Raw genomic sequence first — 25,795 nt, forward strand, 5'->3', positions numbered from 1 at the left:
GAGTACACAATTAGTCCATAAGAAGCCCTATTGCAGCTCTGCAATTTAAATGTAGTAGGAACTGAGCACGCAGGTAGCCTGGCTCCTCTTACATTTAAAATGCAGAGGTGCTGTGGTCCAGGATCCGGTGTGAGCCAAGATTAAACAGTCCCAGCTTCTGCTGGGTCCCAGACTGCTGCACGTCTGCCTCCCCCTGCAGATGGTGCTGGGGGGAACCAGCTTTGAAGACAGCTCCCCCCAGCCCTCTAGCTCCCCAGCACCATCTCCTGCTTCATCAGGGAGAAACGAGTAGTTGAGTAGTGACTAGACTACTCGATAAGCCTAGGTTTACTGTGTAGTCAATTGCTCGCCTAATAATTTACATCTCTACTCAAGATTGATCAGAATTATGGATTTTGTTCTTAGTCTTTTTACAAGTAGTTAATGAAAGACTAAATTTGGTTAATTAACTTTGTGTTTTGTGAGAGGCCTTTTTCAGTGGCATGTGTTTTTTATCTGAACTCCATTTTGTTGCTGACTATAGGCTGTAGAGATTTAAATAACTTCTTTATTGTTTCACGTCTGGGTAGTGTTATATTTTATTTATTCTTGAAAATAGTTTTAGTTCACAATGTGAAGCTCAAGATAGAGATTTGTGCTTCCATTTTTATAATTCTTATAATATTGTTCCAGTATCCCTTTTCTTTCAGGCATACCCAGGGCATGTGGCATAGATATCATTTTTGGTTTCTTTAAAAAGCATAGATAGCCCTAAAAGGCTTTTAAAAACACTCTGCTCCTTTTTTGTAAAGAATGTTAAGTGTAGTCTTTCCTGCATTTGCTGCCAGACCTTGGCTTTAGAATCTGAACTTTTTGAGACCAAAACTAAGTTCAGTGTTCTCCTTCACCCCTCCCCATGCTCTGGGGAGGTGGGACATGGGAGCCATGTGGCCTCCTCCTCCCCAGTGTGACAGACCTGGCAGCTAGTACACATCTGGGCTGTAATGTGAGGGCAGTGGGGACAGATCTGGTACCAGTCCTCCTGGACACCTGAGTCCCAGTGCCCAGCCTGGTCTCTGGGGTGCTGCTGGACCCTGTAATGGAGACATCCTGGACGCTTGGTTCCCCTCCTCTTCCCAGCTACAGAATTGCACTTGTCGGTGTTGTGGGTCTGCCCGGTGAGGCCCTGGCCGGGCTTGCAGGGGGGCTGCAATGGAGTAGTCCGAGATCTGGCAGATGGGGCCCATGCACATGTCCATGGCCATTTGCTTGTGGATTGTATCAGTGCTTTGGATGCAGAGGGAGTACATGGCTCTCGCAGTCAGTGTTGTGTACAATCAGCATGTACCTCATTTCATGTGCCCTTGCTTTGTGTGAGAGACATTTTTTTCCCCATTGGTATTACTAACTATGTGAATGGAAACCAGAGCAATCTGGCAAGCCTCCACGTGGGCAGTGGTAAACAAAATGTTTCATGGGCCACATATAGGCTGCTAATGGGCTGCATGTGGCCCATAGGCTGCCCACCACTGCAAGTGTCCTGAGGGCTGCCCACCATTGGCAAAGATGTTAAAAAATCAGTCTCATGAATAGGCCGCCTTCCCCCAACATCTCAATTATCATTTTAGTCTTGTCAGCTATTTTTACTGACACGTTTATATGGTCAGACTGTCTGATTAGGAACAGTTAAGTAATTTAGTAAGAAACACTACAAGAAGATATTTGCTTCTGAGTCTGCTCTTGGTGGTTTGATTCTTCAGGCTGCTGTTAATCTTTTCTGTCCCACTGGACTTTCCCTCTCATCTGGGGTTTTTACTGCTTCTTGAATCAGAGATATGCTTTAAATTGCTAGAGTTTTTGCTATACAGGCAGTCCCCGACTTACGCGGATCCGACTTATGTCGGATCCGCACTTACGGGGCTTTCTCGCCCTGGAGGTCGAGGTGGCGGATTGCTGCTTGCGAGCTCCGGGGCGAGAGAGCCCCATTCGTAAACTGCTCCCGGTGCCCCTGGTCTGCTGGAGACCGTCTCCAGCAGACCAGGGGCACCGGGACTGAAGCCGCAGCAGCGGCGGGTTCCCGCGCTTCTGAGGCTTTGCTCTGGACGGTCCCCAGCAGACCACAGGCACCGGGACTGAAGCCGCAGCCGCGGCGGGGTCCCTCGCCTCTGAGACTTTGCCAGAGCAAAGCCTCAGAGGCGCGGCACCCCGCTGCGGCTCTGCTCCCCGTGTCTCTGGTCTGCTGGGGGGGGGGCGCAGCTAGTGTGCCCCCACCCCCAGCAGACCAGGCTTTTGTTGTGGACCCTGGGGCAGAGCAGCTGGGGCGCTGCCGATTGGTCCTGCAGCGCCGCTCTGGGCACTACTGGACCAACCCGGCAGCACCCCAGCTGCTCTGCCCCAGGTCCTGATTCAGCAGCTGCTGGTCAGTTTCAGCAGTGGCTGAATCAGGACGCCTGGGGCAGAGCAGCTGGGGTGCTGCTGGGTTGGTCCAGTAGCGCCAAGGAGCGAGGAGCGGTGCTACTGGAGCAACCCAGCAGCACCCCCGCTGCTCTGCCCCAGGCGTCCCCAAGTCAGCCGCTGCTGAAACTGACCAGCGCTGACTACAGGAAGCCCGAGGCAGAGTTGCTCTGCCCCAGGCTTCCTGGAATCAGCCGCTGATCAGTTTCAGCAGCAGCTGACTTGGGGAGCTTGGGGTTCTTAAGTTGAATCTGTATGTAAGTCAGAACTGGCGGTCAGTTTCAGCAGCGGCTGAATCTGGACGCCAGTTCCGACTTACATACAGATTCAACTTAAGAACAAACCTACAGTCCCTATCTTGTACGTAACCCGGGGACTGCCTGTACATATGAATACAATAGTTTGTTACCTACGAACTTGGATAGGGAACAAGCGATCTGAGTTGTTTCTGACTTACAGATGTATGTGACTTCTGTTCCTGTTTGTTCCTGTTTCTCCATCTATAAATGAGGGTTCCTATAAGGATTTTAGACACTCAGTACATCTTTAAGACTTCTGAGCCTTCAGTCCCAGGATATCAGAGTCACAGTTACCTCAGTCCATGGGATTGTGCTAAAGTTAGACACTGCTGCTTTTTATTATTAAAGTATGGTTCTATATTTATAAAATTTGTAAATAGTTTGTTTTGAAATTCTATTATTTTATATGCTTCATTTTGTGCATCTCTGAGCGCCCTCTGTATGATAGTGTCATAAGTCTACCCTCTTGGACTGTTTTGAAATCATTATAGTAAAACACAAGTGAGAGTTGTTTTAATACAGAACTTGAATCAAATGCATCACTGTTAATTTGGATAATTTCTACAGATCTCTTCATGCTGTGCATCAGTTCTGACTTTAGAGTCATAAAAAGACTGCTGCATGCAACTAGAACCTTTTGAACAGATGATAATTAACCCCTTCTTCCCTCCCACAAAGAGTAGGCAGCATGTGTTCCACACTCACCACTCTTGGATCTTACTGGGAACCTGCATTCATTTTTGTGCTCCGGATGATTTGTTGGTATGTTGCAGAATTCTTTGTAAACTTAAATGGGGATCTGCTATCTAATGGAGAAACAGCTTGCTGTGCTTGGAGATTTTAACAGAAGGGTCATCATTAGGTGGTCATGCCCAATTATCTAATATTGTTAAGATTGCAGTTAGCCTTTCCAACCTTCATCTCCAAACCAAAAAACTGATTTCTTGATCTGAAAGTGCTGACAGAGAATCTGCTTCTACTTCCTTTGCTCTGATACCTGTTTAAAGCAGGCTGGTATAGGTTGATCTTAGGCAATTCTGTATGAGTTCTGTCATGCTAAGAGAGATACTTCCATATGTTGCATCCCTACTGTGCTGTAATGGTAAACTTCATATTGAATCTCTTTAGTCTGAATTTTCTCCTGAGGTTCATGTGATTTAGGGAGATGCATATTTTTTTCTTGAGCATTTTAAAACACTGAAAATAATTTATTTTAAGTGATGTAGTGACAAATGATGTCTTCAAAAGGCAGCTATAGCTATCTGTTCACAGTAGGAATTGGTTGTTCCAAATGTTTGTTGTTGAATGTACTGTCAGTATTCTGGTCACTTACTAATACAAGTTACCTTAATGATGTTCATTTGACTTTCCATGCTATTATATTTGCCACTCAATCTCCACCGAAGTATGAACGGATACAAGTCCTCAAATTTAAGTAGACACACATTTAAGGAATATGGTGTAAATGTGCATTTTTTGTTTAGTTTGAGGGCTCTCTTTTCTTTAAGAAGACACAATAAAACAAGATGAGTTAACTAGGAGTTGACTTCATACAAGGGCCTGTAGCAAATATAATTGTTACACAAGTTATTTCTTGCTAATGATTCACCCTCCAAATAATGCTATTTGAAAAATAGGTGGATGTTTACTAAAAGTCTCTATAAAGTGGAAGTATTTACAAGAGGAAAATGAAAAATAATTTAAAATTCTGATGGTAGACCGTTATTGACTATTTTTATTTGTTTCTATAAATCTTTCATGACGAAAATAGTCTCCCCACCCAAAGTTGGCTTGTGTTGTGCCACTGACTCATGCCTACTCTAAAGACATAATGATTGGAGTATTAGGGTTGGGGCTAAGAGTAAAAATAAAACAAACTCGTGCTATGCCTTGAGTTCAGCTGAAGCTTAACCTGTGACAGTGCCCTTAGGATTTCAAGCATAAGATGTAGTTTTTGTATAGTGCTTACTTATCTCTCTCTCTCTCTCTCTCTCTATTTTTTTTAAAAAGTCCCTGTGGGATAACAGAGCGATGGCATCACGTTACTCTGCGTCCCACCACCCGTCTCCGCTCTCAACTGTGCGCAGCCTCTCCCTCCCTCCTTTTCTGGTGCTCCAGGGGACAGATCTTGGCAGCTAATGAACATCTGGGCTATGATGTGGGGACAGACCTGCTGGTACCAGCTATCCTGGACGCCTGGGTTCCATTGCCAGCTCGGTCTCTGGGTGCTGCTGGGCTACCTATAGAAGCCATCCATGATGCCTGGGTCCCCTCTTCTTTCTAGCCACTTACTGGTGTCAGTCACAGCTGTTGGTGTCATGGACCTCTTTGATGGGGCCCTGCCTGGGCTGGGTCTGCAGAGAGGCGGCAGGGGTCACCCCTGGAGCTGCGGGCAGGGGAAGTAGTTAGAGATCTGGCAGATGGGGCTGGGGCACATGTTGATGGCCATCTCTTCGCAGATTGGCCCTGAGGCCCTGGCTTGCCCTCTGCCCTGGCCAGACATGTGCACCCGGGGGTGGGTATGAGTAACTGGGCTGCGGCTAGGCCAGCACCCCTCCTCCCTCCCCAGCCCTTCAGTGCCCTGCTCCCTGGTGCTCGGGGGAGGAGGGAACCACGCAGCTTCCCTGTGTTCCCAATCCCCCCTTTACACACACCCTCATCTGAGACCCTGCACCCCCAGCCTGCTCCTGCCCCCTCTCCCCTGGCCAGACATCTATCCTCAGAGAGAGGGGGTTGGCGAGTGTAGCAAGCAGGGGATGCAGCCCCCTAGTCCTTTATAATATACATCTCTACCACCAGTCAAGTGATACTTTTGTGCTTTCTAAAAGCAACGTTTTACTTTATAAGTGCTACTAGTCTAGATTGCTCAAGAGGTTCAGAGAATGTTTTTGTGACATAATAAATGTCTGCAAACTGTCTGAACTACCTTTTTTATTTTCTCCACTCTCATCTGTGGAAAGTGGGTTTTGCCCACGATAGCTCATACTACATATACATTTTTGTTAGTCTCTGCAGTACTACAGGACTGCTTGTTGTTTGTCTGACCTATAGGCTTTTCTGTTGCTAAGACATTTGAGCTGCTATAGAGAAGAAAATTGCTTATGACTTTTCCTAATGTAGACAATGTTATAAATGTAGCCATGAAATACTGTGTAAAAATGTTAACTCTCCTGAATCAGAACTTATTATGAAAGATAATGGCAAAAAAAAATTTCGATACTCAAGAGTTTGTGAGTGTTTACTCTGTGGGAAACTTATTACATTAAGTTAATCTGGGTCAAAAATATCTGGTCCAGGTTGCTATAATTTTTAAATTATTTTTTAAATTTTAACTTATAAACCAATTAACATTTATTTGTAAATTCTCAGAATTCATTTTGTACTCAAAAGTTAGTCCTTATACATTCTCTTCAATAGTCAATGGCATTTCCATAATACTGATTCCTATAACAGTTAAGGATGTGAAAGTATAACTGTGAAGTTTTGGATGAGTCTAGGTTACATGCAGGCTCCCTGTATGCACGGGGAGCTGGTTTAAAAGCTGACTCCCTGGGTGCACTGGCTCTTGGGGAGCTGCCATCTCCTCCTGGCACTGCTGTTTGCTTCATTTTGATGGAAACGCAGACAGTTGCACTTCAGGATTAAGGGTGAGAATAAGTTTCTCTTACTATCTATGAAACAATGCCTATAGCTAGTATTTCCTAACACTTTCCATTATAATCCTCTCTTCTCATTTGCATATCATTTTGCCAAAATTTAACCACTCTGGATAAATTTTTCCATATCAGATCTTTCTGGGAATAAAAATTGAGCAGAAATGATGTAGTCACTCTGAGAATGAGGCATAGATAGGTAGTGATTTGAATGTTTTTGTTTAACAGCTCTTGCACCTCTGGTTTGGTGCATGACTTGAAATTTGGCATGAGAACAGTGCTGGGGTCAGAGATCTTTTGTGTTCTCTATGAAAAATATACTTGGATATACCAGAATTTATATTCTTTCCTATTCTTTTTGTGCATATGCAATGTTTATTTTTTTACTCTTTCTTTATTTTCAGGCCATTTCAATTGCACTGTGTGTATGCTCCCAGGCCTTGTGAGCTGCCAGACTGCTGGCTTGCTCTTTCCCACAAAGTATCCTTTAGTCTGCAGGAGAGGATACTCTGGGTTGGAATCCAGAAAATCATAACCATTATGCACCAATTTAGTTAGATGATCATTACTGTTTTCTGGGACCTCTGATTCAGTCAATAAGCAAGATAGTGTTCAATGAGTGAGTCAGCATATTAATTATCTCCATTATTTGCTAGTATTGCATCAGGCATGCATTACAGAATTTGATTTTTGCCACCAGGACAGACATGAGGAAGTTTCTCCTACAATGATTATTAAGTATAGGTTGTACCTCCGTTAACCAGGACTCCGTGGTCTGGCGCCCAGGAATAGGGAGGTCTGGCAGGAGGACCATAGGGGGTACCAGTTACCCCCCGCACGCACCGGGAAACCCCGCATGCGCGCCTCCTACGGGGCTGACTCGCCCCTCCTGTGCGGTGCAGGGAGCCGATGCTCCCTCCTGCAGTACACCCGGCAGAGCAGGTAGCGCACTTCCGAATCGCCGGAAGTGGCGCTAAGCTGCGGGACTTCTGTCCATCCCCGGGAAGCCTACACTACCTCCATTTCCACTTGAGGTAAGTAGTGGGGCTTCTCGGGGGGGAGGGAAATGGGGTGAGGTGGTCAGGATGCCTCGCGGTTGACCTGTTGGTGACCATGGATCTAGAGAGCTCTTGGGGGCTGGCATAGCAGTAGGGGCAGGCTGGAGCCCGAGCCCGGTGGCAGCATAGGCCTTGAGGGGAGGAACCTTCCCATATCCAGTAAATCCTCTTGTTCAGAACAAGTCAGGTCCAACCTGTAGTTTTAGCAAGTCCCAACTGAACCCTATCGTTTTGCTATGCTCAACATACCAATCTAGTAATTAGTTCGGCTCTCAGCTGTTACCACAGATGAACTTTTTTTTCATCGTCCACGCTACAGCCACTGTCCATTGTCCAGTATGGGAAGTGTAGGTTGGTTGCAGTTATGAGATGGAGAACTCATTCCAATTAATCTTCTTTTGTGGGAAGATTGAACAAGTGCCAGATTCCAGTAGGGCAAAGAGGGGAAAAATGTGCCTTTGCTGCAGCAAAATGGTGACTTCTGTGGCAAAAATGCCAAATTCTGTCATATGGGGAGGGGAGAGCATAGTCTCTGGCTACAGAATTGTAGTGAAATGGATGGGATAGTAAGGACTTATTTAAAGCTCTTTCAGACTGCATGTGTATTGAACTAAGCAATGCCTATCTAATGATTTTGATATGATATTTGCCATCATAAGGGCTAGAAACATTGTTCCTTTCCCAGTCCTCATCTGAAGATGTTTGTGCAATCTTTATAAAAGCAGTTAAATGCCTAATGTTAATATTTAGACTGTTGCATTTTCTAGTTGACTTAATAGTATTTGTAAGATTTAAATAGTTATACAGACTGACCATTGTATTTGTTTTTCATGGATGAAAATCCATGTGCATTTTCATGGAATAAATTGAAATATAGGCTTTTATGGACTTAAACTACACTGAATGTCAAATTTAACTTTAAAACTAGTTAATGATTGTTCCATATTCTGAAAATGTTAATTGAGCTAGGAAACAGTGATGTGAAAGTTACCGATAAGCATCACTCATAAAGGGTGAAGCTTACCGGTTCCAGTTAACTAATGAGGGCTGGGTTGGCTCCCTGCCTACCACAGGCAGGGGGCTGCTCCAGCTCAGTGGGGGCCACCGTGGCCAGGGGCTGCTTCAGCCTAGGCACGGCAGATGTGGGAGGGAGCTCCAGTCCCTCTAGGCTGGAGTGCCCCTTTGCTTGTCCTCCCTCCCCCCAATGAGTAAGCTGGTTAAACATTGTTTAATTGGTTAACCAAATAAATGGGATTTTACATCCCTACTAGGAAATGAGAACAGTTAAGTACCATAGTGGGAAAAACTACAGTTGTATATATTAACAAATACTAATTATGTCTGTTATTTTGAGATTGGTATGTATGTGTTTGGAGTAAAGCAAACACCTATGTCTTCAGATTTGCAGGAGCTTCCAGCTGAGTGACTCCCATTGTTAACATGGTATTTCACTGTGCCCAAAAAGAAACTCTAGTAAATAATACTATTTACTTAAAGATTTGATCTATATTAACTTCTGTCTTTTTCTAGGGGAAGATGGTGCAGGTAAAACCAGTTTAATAGGCAAACTTCAAGGAATAGAGGAGTACAAGAAAGGAAGAGGAATGGAGTACTTGTACTTAAATGTGCATGATGAAGATAGAGATGGTAAGTATCAATTGTGTATCCTCAGCAGTCAGAAGATTTTAATTCTAAACTGGATGGATTACAGGCTATTAGTTGAATATGGAGTTTTTCATTTTCCAGGTCATTTGCTCACATTTAGCCCAGGCCATTGGTAACACTTACTTCAAATAGCAATTTCATATGAAATGTGTGTCAAGTTTCCAATAAACAGGTATCTGAATTATAGAAACCATCATGATAAATACCCTCTATTTAGACTGTGGAGGATAGAATGGTGTTGCCTTTAGAATATATATTTGCATTACTATGGTCCTTAGGGGTCCTGGCCTTTTAAACTTGGCACTATACAAAGAGTGAACAAAAAGATGGTTTTTGCCCCAAAGAACTTACAATATAAAAGATATAACAGTGACTCGACAGAAAAGTATAAGGAAACAACTCAATAGTATTGGTCAGCATGGTTGTGGATGTTTTAGGGGGAGCATATTCCAAGCATGTGGGCAGCCTGGGACAAAAAAGGAATGTACTTCTTTGGATTTTTCAAACAAGTGGCTGCCATCGTAGACTGGTGGGAGGCAGGAATTCACATTTCAGTAGCGAGTGAGAGATGAGAGGTAGTGTGGGGAGAAGCTGTGAAGAGCCAAGAAAGTGAACACAAGTAGCTTATGTTTAATGCATTAGTAGGGGAGCCAGTAGGGAGATTGAAAGCAGTGATGTGGTCAAAATGATGTGCTAGGGAAAACTATTTTAGCAGCTGCATTCTGCATGGATGAGTGAGAGAGATTGCATTTTTCAATTTCAGAGAGAAGGATGTTGCCATAATTGAAGCATGAGATGAAAGCCTGGTTGAGAAATTTAGTTGTGAAGGGATAAAAAGGCCATATCTTCCAGATGTTATGCAGAAATAAATTGCAAAATTTAGGGATAGCCTGAAAATGAGAGTGAGAGCCAAGTCAAAGATTACTCCCAGGTTACAGTCCTGAGTACCGCTATCCTATCTGTCAGTATCTACAGCAATTTAGAAAACTGATATATGGGGAGATTAATACAGTGAAACCTTTGTTATCCAGCACTCTAACCAGAAAACTTTGCTAACCGGCATTGCACCCAACCACAATACTGTCACATCTTCAGGTGCATTGTCTTGGTTTACCATGATTGGCTTAACAATTTTTTATTTAAGAAGTACTGTCTTTAACTCAAAATAGAAATGTGAGACCAACTGCCTTACACTACAAAACTACCAATATTAAAATCATGAGTTTTACTATCAATGTCCATTGGTTTTTCCTAGATTGATGGGACCCTCAGATGACCATAATTTTTAGATAACTGGAACGCCCTAATCCCCGAGCGGGCTGGATAACACAGGTTTTTCTGTAATCTGTTTTAGTCATGTAGCATTTAAGCTCATAGCTAGATATCCCTGAGAAGCTGTAAGGCTGAGATTTTAGTTGGACAAAAGGAGACCGGTCTGGAGTAGAGCTAGATTTAGGAGTCATAGCTCAGAGATGGTAGTTATACTTGTTTGTGAATGAGATTTTGGTCCCTGATTTTTTTTATACCCAAGGTCACTTTCTGAATTTAAGGGCAACCCAAGATCTGCTCTGCCCCACTCAGTCCATACACACCATCACTTGTTCTACCCCACCATTACTTATTTTTCCTGGGCTAGGGCAGGAGATTAGAATTTGGGAGGGGATACAGTGCTTGCTCTGGAAAGGGGTTCAGGGCTGGAGATTGGAGTGTAGGAGGGGGTATGTGTCCTGGCTCAGAGGGAGGACAGGTCTGAGGCAGGTGCTCAGGACACAGGAAGAAATTCGGGGTGCAGAAGGAGGTATGAGGTAAAGGGCTGCAGGAGGGGGAGTGGTGTGCTGCCTCTAGCAGGTAGCTTAGGGCTAGGGCTTAGAGTGCAGGAGTGTCTCTGGGAAAGGGCTGGTGTGCTGTCTTCTTCCTGACAGTTGCACTGGAACAGATCTTGAGGTGGAGATGCTGAGCTGCACCCCCAACCCAGTCTGTGCCTCTCAATGCTCCTTAGAGTTGGAGCCAAAATCTGGGGGTGCTGCAGCACCCTCCATACTTATGCCCACTGTGTGGTACTTAGCACAGGCAGCGTAGTGAGGCTATGGAAGGTTCCCTGCCTTCCATAATGTAGTGGCCATGACTGGGAGGGGCCCATGTGCCCCTGTAACCACAAGGATGGGGGAAGGAGACATGTGGCTCTGCATTCTGCCACTCTCTCAGCGAGCACCAGCCTTTCAGCTCCCAATGGCCACAGTTTCCCATTCTTGGCTAATAGAAGCTGAGGGGGCAGCACACTTGTCTCCCCTGTCTTCTCCATACACCTGGGACTTGGCTGGCCACTCATGGGAATGGCCAGTGTCGTGCTGTCAGGGCAAGTAGGGGGCTTGCCGATTGTGATCAAATGGGAGACTCCCTAGGATTGACCAGTTGATTGTAATCAGCTAGTTGGTGACCACTGGGTAGAGGAAGAAGAGATGGGGATCAAGGACAGAGCCTTTTGGAATCTCCCTAAAAATTTGAAGGAGGGTTGAGGAGGGTCTTCCAAAGGACACATTAGAGTGGTGGGGAAGAGAACTGTAGAGGACAGTCATGGAAAACAGACAGGATTTCAAGAAACGGCATTGTTGGTAGTGTCAAAGGTGGATTAGCAGTCAAGGAGAATAAGGATGGAGTCCTGTTCTGAGCTTTGGTGAGAGGGAATGTTTCAATGCAAGAAGAGGCGGTAGGATTAGAGTGGATCTGGTATGGAATTGGAGGAGAGGAACTCCGGATAACAATTGTAGATAGTGTATTCAATTAATTTAGAGGCGAAAAGAAGATGGAGCAGTAATTGGAAACACAAATGGGGTCAATGGTGGCTTTTCTGAGATAGGAGAAACTAATAGATGCTTGTATTGTGAGGGGAAAGAACCAGAGGAGAGCAAGAGATTAAGGAGAGGATGTGATTTGTTGTGAGAAGCTGGGATGGGGTCCTTGGGGGAAGTGAATGGTTTAGAGGAGAGCAGACAAACTGCTGCAACTCTGGTGGAGAGCAGCATTGTAGGAGGGGAAGATCACATTTTGTTAACTTGAAAGACATTTGTGTGGTGAGAGAACTGGAGACAAGATGAGGAACATGTCAAAGGTGGCAGAAAGGCAGGTGGATGTGGGATTCAATTAAGTTAAAGTAGAAGTGGAGCTGCTTCTGCTAGAAACATAAAGTCGGGAAGTAAATATCCATTAAAATAATTAACCAGTTAAACAATTGGAAATATACAATTTAACCATCAGTGGGCCAGCACAGGGCTGCTCTGGCACAGCTGTTCAGCCGGTTACCTTATAAGCCTTCTTGTGAGCCTAATGCTTACTGGTAACAGCTTAACCTTTTACATCCCTAGCAGGAAGGAGAAGAAATTCATAGTGGAGAAAGTCAGCCGATCACAGGACTTTCTTCAGAGATGCTCTCTAACAAGAGAAGGAAGCAAATATTAGGAATGAGAAGGGGACAAAGTTATGGGTGGCAGCATGGAGAGAATAAACCATATCAATGGAAAAAAGGGAAGAGGGAGGCTGAGAGCAGATGAAGTCACAACACTGATGGAATGAAAGTCATTGGCAGTGACAGGTTGAGAGAGTCTGACAGTGCTGAAAAAGGGTAGGGTGTTGTTGGATTGTAGGGGGTAATTTGATAACCGATAATAGCCTTCCTTGTTGAAGACAAAGTCCAGTGAAATTTCATTTTGATGAGTGCAAGCATTGAATCAGGGCAGCAGTTTGAATGAAGAGGTGAGGTCAAGGAAATGTGCAGGTAAAGGATGGGATTAGACCATCAACACGGAACCTAAAGTCATGGAAGATGAATATGAAAATTGTGAGAGGAGAAAGAGATCCAAGAGTAAAAATCAGGGGGAGAATCTGCGCTGGACCTCTGGGACCTGCCAAGCATCTGTGTGCCAGGTGTCCCAGCCTGGCTGCCATGAGCTAGATGGCCTCACTATCAGCTCATTGCAGGAGCCCGCTGCCCTGCCAGCGCTATAGCCAGGGCTGGACTGAGGGGTGGGCGAGCCGGGCAGCTGCCCAGGGCGCCAACCAATGGGGGGTGCCTGATGGCAGCTGTAAAGGGCGCGCAGTGTCCCTTATAGCTGCCATCAGGTGCCGCGCACCGGGCTCCCGCAGCACCAGCCCCACAGTGCTGGCCAGCAGCGCCCTTCCCCCCGTGGCCGCGGGACCCTGCACAGCCTGGTGCGCGCGCCAGCAGCAGTGGCTGGGCCGGGCTGGGCAGCGCATGCACTGTGTGCCCCGGGGCGGGCCTCAGGCTACATGCCAGCGGCCGTGGCTGGGCTGCACATGTGCCGTGTGCCCCGGGGACAGGCCTGCGCCCTATGGGCGGGCTCGCACATGCGTCTTGCACCCGGAGGTGATGCCGCGCGCCCGAGTCCGGGGCGCCAAAATGGCTCGGGCCGGCCCTGCCTGCAGCGATCCTTGCTGCTGGTCCTCCACCGGGACTCTCTTGTCTTGCAATGTCCGTGCCGGAACATGGATGTTGCCTAGGCAGAGAATCCCGGTTAAGAGAGTTTCAATCTGTACTTGAAGATGAAAAATGTTACACAAATGCCAGGTATTATGTTGTGCTTTCCACTTTCAGGCAGTTGCTGGTAGAGTAGTTGATACATTTGAAATGTTCCCTTTGTTTCTTTAAAAAAACAAAACAAAAACTAGTTGGCTAATATTGCAGACATAAAATATGCGGAGATGGTATATGTTCCTTGCTTTTTTACATACTGGCTCATGGAGACAAAGAACTAAGAAACCTGATATTAATAGAATTGTGTTGACAGTTCTATTGTGCTAACCATGGTCCAGTAGACTACATTTTAAAAGGGCAATTTACAAAACATAAACTAAAATCTATTTTTTTTTTTTACTTTTTATTATAGACCAAACAAGATGTAACGTGTGGATTTTGGATGGTGACCTGTATCATAAAGGTCTTCTTAAATTTGCAATGGAAGCTAACTCTTTAAAGGACACTCTGATTATGTTGGTTGTAGACATGTCTAGGCCTTGGACTGCATTGGATTCTTTACAAAAGTGGGCAAGTGTTGTAAGAGAGCATATTGACAAATTAAAAATTCCTCCTGAAGAAATGAAAGAAATGGAACAAAAGTGTGAGTATTTTAAAAGATTGAAACTCTTGAAATTAAATATACTTAATGTGTTTTTGGTCTATTTAACTTCTGATGCAAACTGGATTTAGTCTTTGGAAATTCAGTAAAGTAACTATCTTGAGTTAGGTTGCCTAAATTGTACTGTTAAAGTACCTTCAATGCATAAATAATATTTCTCTATTTAGAATAACTTTGAATTGGCATACAAGTTATAACTTCTAAAAGCCTTGTTCTTCAGTTTTGCCTTGCAATTCTATTAAGACTATACAGCTAGGTAGATGTGAGGATGTTAAATATCGACTTAAGGCTGTTGCTACACTTCAAAGGTGAAAGCGCCGCGTGGAACCCTGGGCTCTATGCAGTGCTGCCACTTTGAAACACCGTGTGCAACCTGAAGCCGGGCTCCTTGCAGCATTTCAAAGCGTCAGTGCTGCATGGAGTCCATGGTCAGAGGGGGAGTCCCCAGCTGATCCTGGGCTCCATACAGCATTTCAAAGCGGCAGCGCCACATGAAGCCCGGGGTCTGGCCCCAGGCTTCAAGTGACACTGCCATTTTGAAGTATCCCATCCTTTTCTCCCCTCTGCTCCCCCACTGTCAGCCGACGGTCAGGGCAGTGTGTGTGTGTATGTTTCCGAGAAAAGGTTTAACGTCCGTGCCTTTACTGCTAGGACCGGGGTCCCATCGCAGAGGGTGGCCAGCAGGCCAACAGACGCCCCGTTATATAGGAAGAGCTTATTACATCTTAGATTTCAGCTGCTAGAATTCATAATTCCTTCGCAGCGGGCAGCCTTGGAGAAAGACTGAAAGATGCCCCAGTGGATCCTGTCACCTGGGAGTGACACAAATCCAAACGCCCAAGCTCTCCCTATATCTGTCCCTTTATGACCGGCTGAAGTTCTTTTAAATTGTGCTTGGTTCTGTTACAGCAACTGAAGGAGTCAGGTTAAAGCTTAAACAGTTACAGGTTTATTGAGGAAGCTTATAAATCATATGGTTGCAATGGCTATTGTTCTATTTCTTAACTATTAGCAAAATATAGGTCTTAAAAATGGTTACAAAGAAGATAAAGATAGAAAAATAGAAATAATGGTACCAAGTAACAGCTTACTCTTTCTATGTGTACACTTAAGACAGAGGACCATATCCAGGTACAATTTTTACCCCCTTCTGTGCCTCTCGACTCCAGCATGTCAGGCCAGGGCCGGTCCCTCAATTCCTAGGAAAGACGAAAATACGAGGTGGGCGTCCCCATAGAACCTCGGGAGGTCAAACACCTAACCCGACCAGCAGGTAGAGGGTAGAATGACACTCAAAGTGAGTGTGTGCTGGGCCCATCTTATATACTCATGGGGTCACGTATTTCTCTTTCTTATCTGTAATGCCAATTGATGCTGGTCTGTCTGCTGTGAGACCAGTTCTTACAAGGGAGTTGTGAACTTAATTTACACTTGTAAGAGAGATTTGAGGTGATTAAATTGGAAGTACAGGACATTGTTTTCTCAGTGGGAAATTCCCCTTCCAGGGACTGTGTGTGTGTTCGAATCAACATAGGTGCCAGCCGCAGCCTCGAGGCCAGCTTATTGACTTAACTGCTCTCTATCCACATATCTGTGTTTCAGCTTCTCAGGATCAGATGAGCCAGCATAGACTATGCTGATATTATTGCTCCTTCTCTGCCCTGTGCTTCAGAGAGGCAAATAAGATGGATAATATGGGGTTAGTCTGTCTGGCCACAATTCCCACCTGCTTCTTCTGATAGAGGTAGCAAGATGGGGGGGAATCGACTCGTCAACTATCCTGTGAACTATCTGATAAGTATTTGCTTATCGGATGGTCAACTAGTCCTTCACATCCCTAGCTTAAAGGGCAGCATATAGGCACTGTTTCCACCTCTTTGTCACTTGAGTAATAATTATATTTGCTCAAGGACAATTTTGAGGCAGTCTTTAATTAATGCAACATGTGTTAAATCACTATTGGGTAAGGGCACCATAAAATACTAGCTATAAATAATTCCTAAAGTTCATATGCTCAGTGGCTATTTTAATTCTCATAGTCACAAGAAAATTGTTTCAATATTTTTAGGCTATTATCCATACTTGTTGGTTTTTGTTTTATAATTATCAAACATAGATGACTGAAGCTGGGAAAGAAAATTACAAAGATAGAACATATGAGGAAAGCATTTATCCTATTTTACTAATGTAGATGGATGAGCTAGTTGTACTTAAGTTCTCCTTTTAAAAAAATTGAAATTGAATAAGCCCATGGAAAACTTCAGTTCCAGAAGTATCTGAGAATTGTGAGTAATTAGAAATTCAGAGGAGTGGTCCTCAAATTTTGAGGGATGCTGCCCCCCTGTCCATGGGGTCCCAGCTCCAGGAAGGTGGAGAAGGGGGATAGGAATGGTTTAAGGAGGCCACATCTGGAGGTGGTGGTGGAGATGGAATCAAGGTTGGGGGTGGGATCAGGGACAGAGCCATGACCAGGGGCAGTGATGTTCTCCCAGGAGTCGAGGGAGAGCTTGGCTTACAGCTCTCCGATACTGGAGGCGCAGCCAATAGCATTGGAGCATTTGATGCCTCCACCACCTGTCCAGCACTGGGGCAAGCCAGCAGCAATGGTTCAACGCTCCTCGCAGCACCGTTTTGCCAGGCTCATCTTTGGCTCCGCCTTGGTCAGAGTCTGACTCTTCCTCAGGCTCCGAAGTGGAATTGGTGAGGTCCTGTGCTACGGTCTCATGTTCCCAGTCCTGGCACCACAGCTCTTCAAGCCAGTTGTCCCTGCAAACCCCTTTCCCTGGATTAGTGGCCTTTCTGGACTCCCATGGGCATACCATCAGGCCCAGGACCTGGCCCAGGCGCCTTCATTGCAGGCTCCTTACACTCAGGGCCCCAGGTGCCACCCTCTACCACACCACTGCATAAGTCATTGGCACCAGGCCAGGCGATGCCAACCCAGAGGGAATCCCCTAGGCCCTTGTTGGAAGAGGCTGGGGACCAGGGCCCTCTGAGCCAAACAGCTCCATCTCAGACCTTGAAGCCATCTCAAGAGCATGAAGACTTCATAGTACATGAGTACTCATCATCCTCCCCGGATGAGGCCTTGGGACTGGCCTCCACATCAATGCCATTGAAGGATTTCTGGGCCCATCAGGACCCCCTCAAGTGGTTGGCGCAGAGCCTGGGAATGCAGCTCAAGTGGGCCTCTAAGGACTCAACACGATGGTGGGCATTCTTAACTTGGAGGCCCCGTCTCGAGTATCCCTGATATTAAACAAAACCAGTGGGCAAGATTGCTAAGGGCCTTTGGCAGACACCCGCTTCCATTCTGCCCACAGATAAGAGTGCTGAATGGTGGTACTTTGTCCATCAAACAGGTGCATCACATTCGCCATCGAGCTTGATTGTGGTGCAGGCTACTAACCACCACAAATGTCCAACCTGTTCCCTCCCCCAAGAATAGGGAGTCCAAGTGGTCGGACCTCTTGGGCCATAAGACCTGTGCCTCTGGGGGTCTCCTCTCCGGATCACCAACCAGCAAGTGCTTCTGAGCAGATACACCTTCAGCTCTTAAGCAGCGATGGATAAGTTTAGGGAGTTGCTGCCCCAGGACTCCAGGCAGGAATACAAGGCCCTGTCCCATGCAGCACTCCAGGCAGCCTTGGATTCGGCTGTGGTGGCCCATATCATGGCGACTGGCCTGGTCTTACAGAGTGGTGCATGGCTCCAAGTGTCTCGCATCCCACCAGTAGTCTAGAACACCATTCAGGACCTGCTGTTCAAGGGGTAGGCCTACTTTCAGAGTGCACTAATACCAGCCTCCATGGGTTGAAGGACTCTAGGATGACCCTCAAGTGTTCTTTGGCATCCATACCCCTGATCCATAGAGACACTGCCTCCCCAGGGACCCCCTTCTCCAGTTCCAGCAGGGAAACAGGCTGGACTTCTCCAGGCATGGAGACTTTAGCAATAACAGAAACAGCAGGTGGCAGTCCTACTCCTTGTCTGATGAGGGGATGGGGTCCCTTGAACTAGCCCCCAAGCAGAACCTTTGAAGGAGTGAGCAGGGACAGTGCACCAGCCTAGGGTCAGCGACCATTTACCAACTGTTTATCCCCTTTCCACCATGCCTTGTTGCCTATCAGGATGGACCACTAGGTCCTAGGCAGGGTGTGAAGTGGATACTTCATCCCATTTCACATCCCCTCCCCTCCCCACTTGTTCCTCTTCAGGGACCCCTCTCACAAGCATCTCCTAAAGTTGGAGGTGCAACAGCTCCTTGATCTGGGAGCTATGGAAGAGGTTCCAAAGGACTGCAGGGCAAGGGAGGAGTTCTCTTGTTTATTGGTTCCAAAGGCCCAGGGAGGTTTCCGCCCCATCCTGGGCTTGGGGAGCCTTAATGCTTTTATAGTGTAGTCAAAATTCAAGATGGTAATGTTGGCCTCAATTGTTCTGTCACTAGCTGCAGGAGACTGGCACGCTGCCCTCCATCTCAAAGATGCCTATTTCCACATTTCAATCGCACCTCCTCACAGGTGCTTCCTTCGGTTCACAGTGGGCCATGATCATTATCAGTTTATGGCCCTTCCCTTTGGCCTCTCTACAGTTCCAAAGGTGTTCACAAAATGTATGGCGGTGGTCGTCATGTTCCTGAGGAAAAGGAGGGCTCAGATCTACCCCTCCCTAGACAACTGGCTCATAAAGGTTTCCTGCCCTTCCCAGGTTTTGGAGCACATATCCCTTGTCCGGAAGAACTTTCTCAGGCTGGGCCTCACTATAAATAAGGCCAAGTCCACTTTGACCCCCGCCCAAAGGATAGAGTTCGTGGCAACCTATCTGGATGCTCCAGCAAGTTCCTGTGGAAAAAATATTGTGCCTTGAGTCATAGTTTTTCTGTTGAAATACTGATTTATTTCAGTGGCACTCATGTTTCTTTTCTGTAAGATCTGTCTTTTCTATAGTCCCCATACTTCAGACTATAGCTGAAGTAGGAGGAGCTTCATGAAACTCTCAAGCTCTGCTGGAGGAGGGACTAAACTCTGTTGGGCTTAAGAAATGTGAGAGCAGGCTCTCCAAAACATCTGTGTTTGCAGGAGCGGTTGTTCTTTCGTGGACATCAAAGGTTTGTGGGAAAGGCATTTTAGCAGTGTTCACTTAAATAGCTCCAAATGGTGGAATTGGGGTGTGTGAAGAATCTAGGAAAATCAGTACTCTCCAATCATCTAGGAAAATAAATTGTAAAAAATTTGCATGGCAAGTAAGGAATTGAATAAGCTTTTACTATGTCCCTTTGAGCATATGTATCATAGCATATTTATCATACATAGTATCTCAAGTGCAGTGTCATTTGTTATAGTATTCATGTACTCTCTGTATGCTTTACAGTCCTTGAAACTCATTTACATGAAAAACACACTAATCAGCATTTGTGATTTTATATATATATATATTACAGTAAACTAATCATAAAAACATAGAGCTGGGAAAGGCCTCAAACCATGTAGCCAAATTCCCTCCCCTATACTGATATATAACCAAGTATACCTACTCCATCTCTGACAGATGTATTTAATCTTTTCTTAAAACCTTTAATGACAGGGATTTCGTAATATACCTTGGAAGCCTATTCTAATATCTAACTATCCTTATAGTTTTTTCCTAATATCTAATCTAAATCTCCCTTGCTGCAGATTAAACCAAGTTCTACTTGTCTGACCTTCTCTACTGTTCATTACTGTTCTCCTCCTGAAAGCTCTTAACATATTTTAAGACTTATCACGTTCTCCCTTCTGTTGTCTTAAGACTCGTTTTTAAACTTACCTCATAAACCAGATTTTTTTTTAAACCCTTTATTTTTATTGCCCTCCTCTGGACTCTTCAATTTGTCCACCTTTTTCCTAAAGGCATGCAGAACTGATCACTGTACTCCAGATGAGGCATAATTAGTGCTAATGAGTGGACAGTTACTTCCTATGTCTGTCTTTGAACACTCTGTTAATACATCACAGAATGATACTAAATATTTTTGCAACTGCATCACATTTTGTTTCTCATTGTTTTGGACTCCTACTCAGCTTGTGATCCACTGTTATCCCACATCCAGTTATTCCCCATTTTGTGTTTGTGCATTTGATTTTTTTCCTAAGTGAAACACTTTGCATTTGTCTTTACTGAATTTCATCTTGTTTTAGGACCAATCCTCCAATTTGTCAGTCTTTTTGAATTCTAATGTTGTCCTATGACATATTTTTAACTCTTCCTAGCTTGGTGTCATTTGCACACTTTATAAACATACTCTACTCCGCTAACCAGAGAGACCCATATGGGACCCAGCTAGATAACCCCCCTCTGTTTGACAGCAAACAATTGGTAAATAATTGGAGTATGGTCTGTGGAAACCATTTCATATTTAGCTAGAAGACATTCTGTATAACAAAACCATTTCAGTTTCTTGCTTCTGCACGTACGCCAGCGAGTAACTGACCTTCACCAATGTGGAAAAAAGTCAGTAAGATGGGCTGTTGGAATGCGTTAATGAAGTATTCTGAGTCAAAACTCTCACTCCCTAAAACCTGTTTCTTTCTTTGCTGATAATAGTTTCTTTTGAAGTTCGCTTTGATTTCTTGCCCTGACGTCAGACTTGTTTGGTTAAGGGTATAAAATACTAGGATTGATTGTGCTGAACAGCCTTACTGGGCCCGGCTCTGCTGGGGTCACGTTTGGCTCACTTTGTGCCTTATTGATCAATAAAGCTGTTTCTTAGCCGCCTAAATACATGGAAGTCTTTTGCTTCAACAGGTCTTTCAATTGGTTTTTCTCTTGCCTTGTAGTAATTTTATCTAGATAACATTTCCCTAGTTTGCTTAGAAATGTCATGTTGGGATTGTGTCAAAAGCCTTACTAAAATCAAGGTCTAGTGTAGCAACTGCTTACCCCTTATTCACTAGGCCAGTGACCCCATCAGAGGAGGAAATTAGGGTGTTTTGGCATGTTGGGCTCTTCACAAATCCATACTTGCTTTTTAAACATGAATAAACACTTAGGGTATGTCTACACTAGCCCCCTAGTTGGAACTAGAGAGGCTAATGTAGCCATTCGAACTTGCAAATGCTTAGGACTAAGTTCGAATTACCGTTTCACTGCCGTGTGTAGCCACGGGCAGTTAGTCCGGACAAGTGGCATTTAAAAATGGCAACTGGACGGGAACAGGCAAATAAAGCCTGGGATATTTAAATCCCGGGCTTCATTTGCAAGTTCGAATGCTTACATTAGCCTCCCTAGTTCCAACTAGGGGGCTAGTGTAGACATACCCTTACTCTGTTGTGTACAGTAAATGGATTTTGGTGATGGGAATAATTATTGTTGAAATAAGTGGCTGCCATTATGAATTAATTTTTTTTTTTTTTCATTTCAGTGGTAAGAGATTTCCAGGAATATACAGAACCAGGAGAAGATTTTCCAGCTTCTCCACAAAGAAGGAACACATCAATGCAGGAAGACAAAGATGACAGTGTGATTTTACCTTTGGGAGCAGATACGCTAACATGTAACTTAGGCATTCCAGTAGTAGTAGTTTGTACAAAGGTCTGTTTTCAAATTCAGAATTGTTTTTGCATATTTTATTTTAAGTGTCCTGTTCTACGTGGTGGGCAATATTTGGCTCTTCCAAACTGGGAAAAAAAGTACTCTGGATTCTAACTACTTTGTTTTTTCTCTGATAAGAATTTAACAAAAAGAGGCTCTTAATTTTAGACATTTTTCTTCCTTGAAATGAATTACTACTTCTCTGAATGTTGGTATGAGTAAACAAAGATATCTAAACATGAGGTGCTGCTATTTGAATCCTCTTACTTCAAATAAATTCAAAACATAATGGCAGTTCTGGAAGGACAGTCAATTGTACTGTATAGAATGTTAAAAATAAGGGTAAAATCATAAATGCTCTGAGGCTTCATAACAATGTTAATTAACAATTGCAGATCAAGCATTCTAAAGTCAGTAAGTTCCAAAGTTTAGATTTTTTTTTCCTGTAGTCTTAGGATATATAAAGATTTTTATGTTGTCAGGTTAGATGTGAAAGATGTAACTAAAAGCAGCTGAAAGTACTTGGTCATAGAGATATCATCGATTTAGAAATTTAAAGAAATATTCTGTTAACATCTTTTTCATCCAAGTTATAGTGAATCTTTGAAGTTTGATTTAATCAAGCAAAATTAGTTTAGTATTTAAAGACACTGGTATGAAGAGCCAAACTTTGCAAATAAAACCAAAAAAAAAAATCAGAATTAAATAGCTATCACCTCAGACTGATTCATGTTGATGATGCATCTGTTAATTTAGCAGATTTTTCACCTGTTTGTAATCCCACTATATACAGTAAAACTCCGATGGTCCGGCATCTGTTGGTCCGGCACTCCTGATGGTCCGGCACCATCAGGAACCCGGAAGTGCTCCGGGCAGCCGGACCATTTGAGCTGCTCTGCCCCCAGCTTCCCCGATTCAGCCGCTGCTAAAACTGACCAGCGGCTGAATTGGGGAAGCCGGAGGCAGAGCAGCTGGGGCGCTGCCGGGTAGGTCCCATAGCACTGCCCCTCGGGGCTGCGGGACCAACCCGGCGGCACCCCAGCTGTCCCCGATTCAGCCGCTGCTGAAACTGACCAGCGGCTGACTCCAGGAAGCCTGAGGCAGAGCTGCTCTGCCCTGGGCTTCCTGGAATCAGCCCCTGATCAGTTTCAGCAGCGGCTGACTTGGGTACAACTGGGACAGAGCAGCTGAGGTGCTGCTGGGTTGGTCTGGCAGCGCCAAAGGTTGGCGCTACCAGACCAACCCAGCAGCGCCCCAGCTGCTCTGTCCCAGGCATCTGGATTCTGCCACTGTTGAAACTGACCAGCGGCTGACTCCAGGAAGCCCGTGGCAGAGCAACTCTGCCTTGGGCTTCCTGGAGTCAGCCGCTGATCAGTTTCAGCAGCTGCTGACTTGGGGACACCTAGGGTAGAGCAGCTGGGGGGCTGCCGGTTTAGTCCAGTAGAGCCGCTCCTCGGTGCTGTGGGACCAACCCGGCAGCCCCCCAGCTGCTCTGCCCCAGGCGTCCTGATTCAGCCACTGCTGAAACTGACCAGCAGCTGACTCCAGGAAGCCTGTGGCTGAGCAACTCTGCCTCGGGCTTCCTGGAGTCAGCCGCTGGTCAGTTTCAGCAGCGGCTGAATTGGGGACACCTGGGGCAGAGCAGCTGGGGGGGCTGCCGGGTTAGTCCAGTAGCGCCGAGGGTCGGCGCTACCAGACCAACCTGGCAGCACTCCAGCTGCTCTGCTGCAGGTGTCCCCGATTCAGCCGCTGCTGAAACTGACCAGCAGCTGCTGAATCAGGGACGCTTGGGGCAGAGCCAGACTATCGGAAGGGGGGGCTATGAAGGGTCTGAGGTGGCACCCCCCCGACTCCTTATAGCCCCCCCTTCTGATAGTCTGGCAAATCTGATAATCCGGCACCCCCTGGGTCCTAAAGGTGCTGGATTATCGGAAGTTTACTGTATAATGTTAGAAAAGCTGCTCCAGATTTTCTGGTAGACACAGCCACCCTCAGTGTAGGCATGTACTCAATGAATTTGCATCTACTGCTTAATTAACATCTACTGATGTTACTAGAGCTTGATTTCTGTGTAGAAGAGGTAGGGTGCAGACTAGGAAGTTGAATTCTCATTTAATTAATGATTGGCTCACTTCTCTCACAGAAGGAGATCTGTGATGTGCCTAAATTTTCCCAGATAAATCTGATGTAGTTACAAAAAAATGCCACCATGACCACATCTACAGCCTGATTTAGGCTTTTTTAAAAACAAATTGCAAAAATACAATTCCATCTGTTGAGAAGGGCTTTCCCATCTTCTGACTTTGTTAAAATTGACTTGTCTCACTAAAATAAGTGGCTTCATTTTCCATGTACTCTTGAAATGGAGACGATTGTGAAAAACGGAGTTGAGGTCTTTGTCTAGCAGTTTGTTTCTGCACTAATGTTTCTCAGTTTGTAGGCTTCTTTTTTTCCCTAACTTTCATCGGTAGTTGGGTAACCCATCTTCTTAGCAAGGTAGATTTGGATATGATTCTTTTGGGATCCATTTTCTTTTGGCCCTTCAATGGCCATGGTCTAAGCAAGATGTATTTTCAGCATGTCAGAGCTCAGGGAATGAAGGAATAAGCTTATCAGAGTGTTACTATCACTTCACCACTTGGCCAGTGCTTTCATATATTTAATCAAAATCTTGTTTCTTTGCTTCTTGTGGTGGTTTTTTCTAGTGGAAAAGCTAAGTAGGAATTTTGTCTGTCTAGGTGTTTTGATGGCTCAAATACACTCTGCCAGGGTGGGAGTAGGGGTTGCTATTGTGGTACCATGTTTTGATTTCAGGATAGGTACAGTCTTCCACTGTGTGATTCTTCCACTGCATCTGAAAAATGGCTGTTGGAATCCCCTGCCTTAAGTGTTAGTTATAATTTGTCAGCTGTAGGTTCAAAAAAATCTATCTAATTTTGTTCCATTTGGATGGTTAAATGTCTTTTCTTTTTTTTAAAAGAAATTTGCTAACTGGAAGAATAACATTATTGATGCTGAATATGCAATATTGCTTGCTTTTTTTTAAACTTGACAGTGTGATGCCATTAGTGTCCTGGAAAAAGAACACGACTACAGAGATGAACACTTTGACTTCATTCAGTCACATATCCGACGGTTTTGTTTACAATGTATCCTTTAAAGTTTGAAATATGTAATAATGACATAGCTGTAATCCTTGTAAGATGCAAATTGAGACCAATGTGTGTGGCTTGAATCAGTTATTCTAGAAACTAGTATGAGTCCCCTCACTGAACCAAGGTCCTTAACGAAGATTCTGTTATATTGGGCCATCTCAGGTTTAACCTTCTTTTATATTGGCTAGTGCTGTGGATTTTTTTTATAGGATGCATCAGGAAGAGAAGCCCAGCATACCGCCTTGTCAATGGCTTCCTAATCTTTTTTTTTTTTTTTTTTTTAAGGCAACCCTAGGGGTTCTGTGGCCAAATAAAATTAGGAAACCCTGACCTACACGATTAGTCAGATAACTGCAATTTAACATCCCTATTACTGAGTAGAGGTATTTGTTGTGTATGGCCTTTTCAGTTACTAAATGAGTTTATACAATTAAACTAAGTTTCAAATAGCAATTTTCTTTGCATAGTTCCAGCATTTATACAGCTTGCTTTTGGAAACAGTGAACAATGTTCTGAAAAAATTAGTTGTAAACTTAACAGTTAACTTGAGCTAGTAAAACTCCTAATTTTCTTTTAACAAATGTGTTCAGATGGTGCAGCACTTATTTACACTTCAGTAAAGGAAAATAAAAATATTGACTTGGTGTATAGATATATTGTCCAGAAATTATATGGATTTCCTTTCAATGTATCTGCTGTTGTTGTGGAAAAAGATGCAGTATTTATGTAAGTTTATCCTCATTATTAAATACAAATGTATACATCATGAATATCTGCATAGTATAGTGTGTGTATAAGTAGAGCCCTACAAAA

At 44.6% G+C, this 25,795-nt stretch overlaps 1 protein-coding gene across 1 annotated transcript in view; it reads left to right on the forward strand.

Annotated features, from left to right (window-relative positions):
• The window catches only part of DYNC1LI1 (dynein cytoplasmic 1 light intermediate chain 1), a 48,521-nt gene that overhangs the window by 7,354 nt on the left and 15,372 nt on the right, over nt 1-25,795 (forward strand). The window contains exons 3-7 of the mRNA XM_075921971.1: nt 8,974-9,090; nt 14,010-14,240; nt 21,658-21,827; nt 24,883-24,976; nt 25,573-25,708. Of these exons, the coding sequence (XP_075778086.1) occupies nt 8,974-9,090; nt 14,010-14,240; nt 21,658-21,827; nt 24,883-24,976; nt 25,573-25,708 (748 nt within the window). The remainder of the gene's footprint in view (nt 1-8,973; nt 9,091-14,009; nt 14,241-21,657; nt 21,828-24,882; nt 24,977-25,572; nt 25,709-25,795) is intronic.

The sequence above is a fragment of the Pelodiscus sinensis genome, chromosome 2, assembly GCF_049634645.1.
Source record: "Pelodiscus sinensis isolate JC-2024 chromosome 2, ASM4963464v1, whole genome shotgun sequence".
Lineage (NCBI taxonomy): Eukaryota > Metazoa > Chordata > Testudines > Trionychidae > Pelodiscus > Pelodiscus sinensis.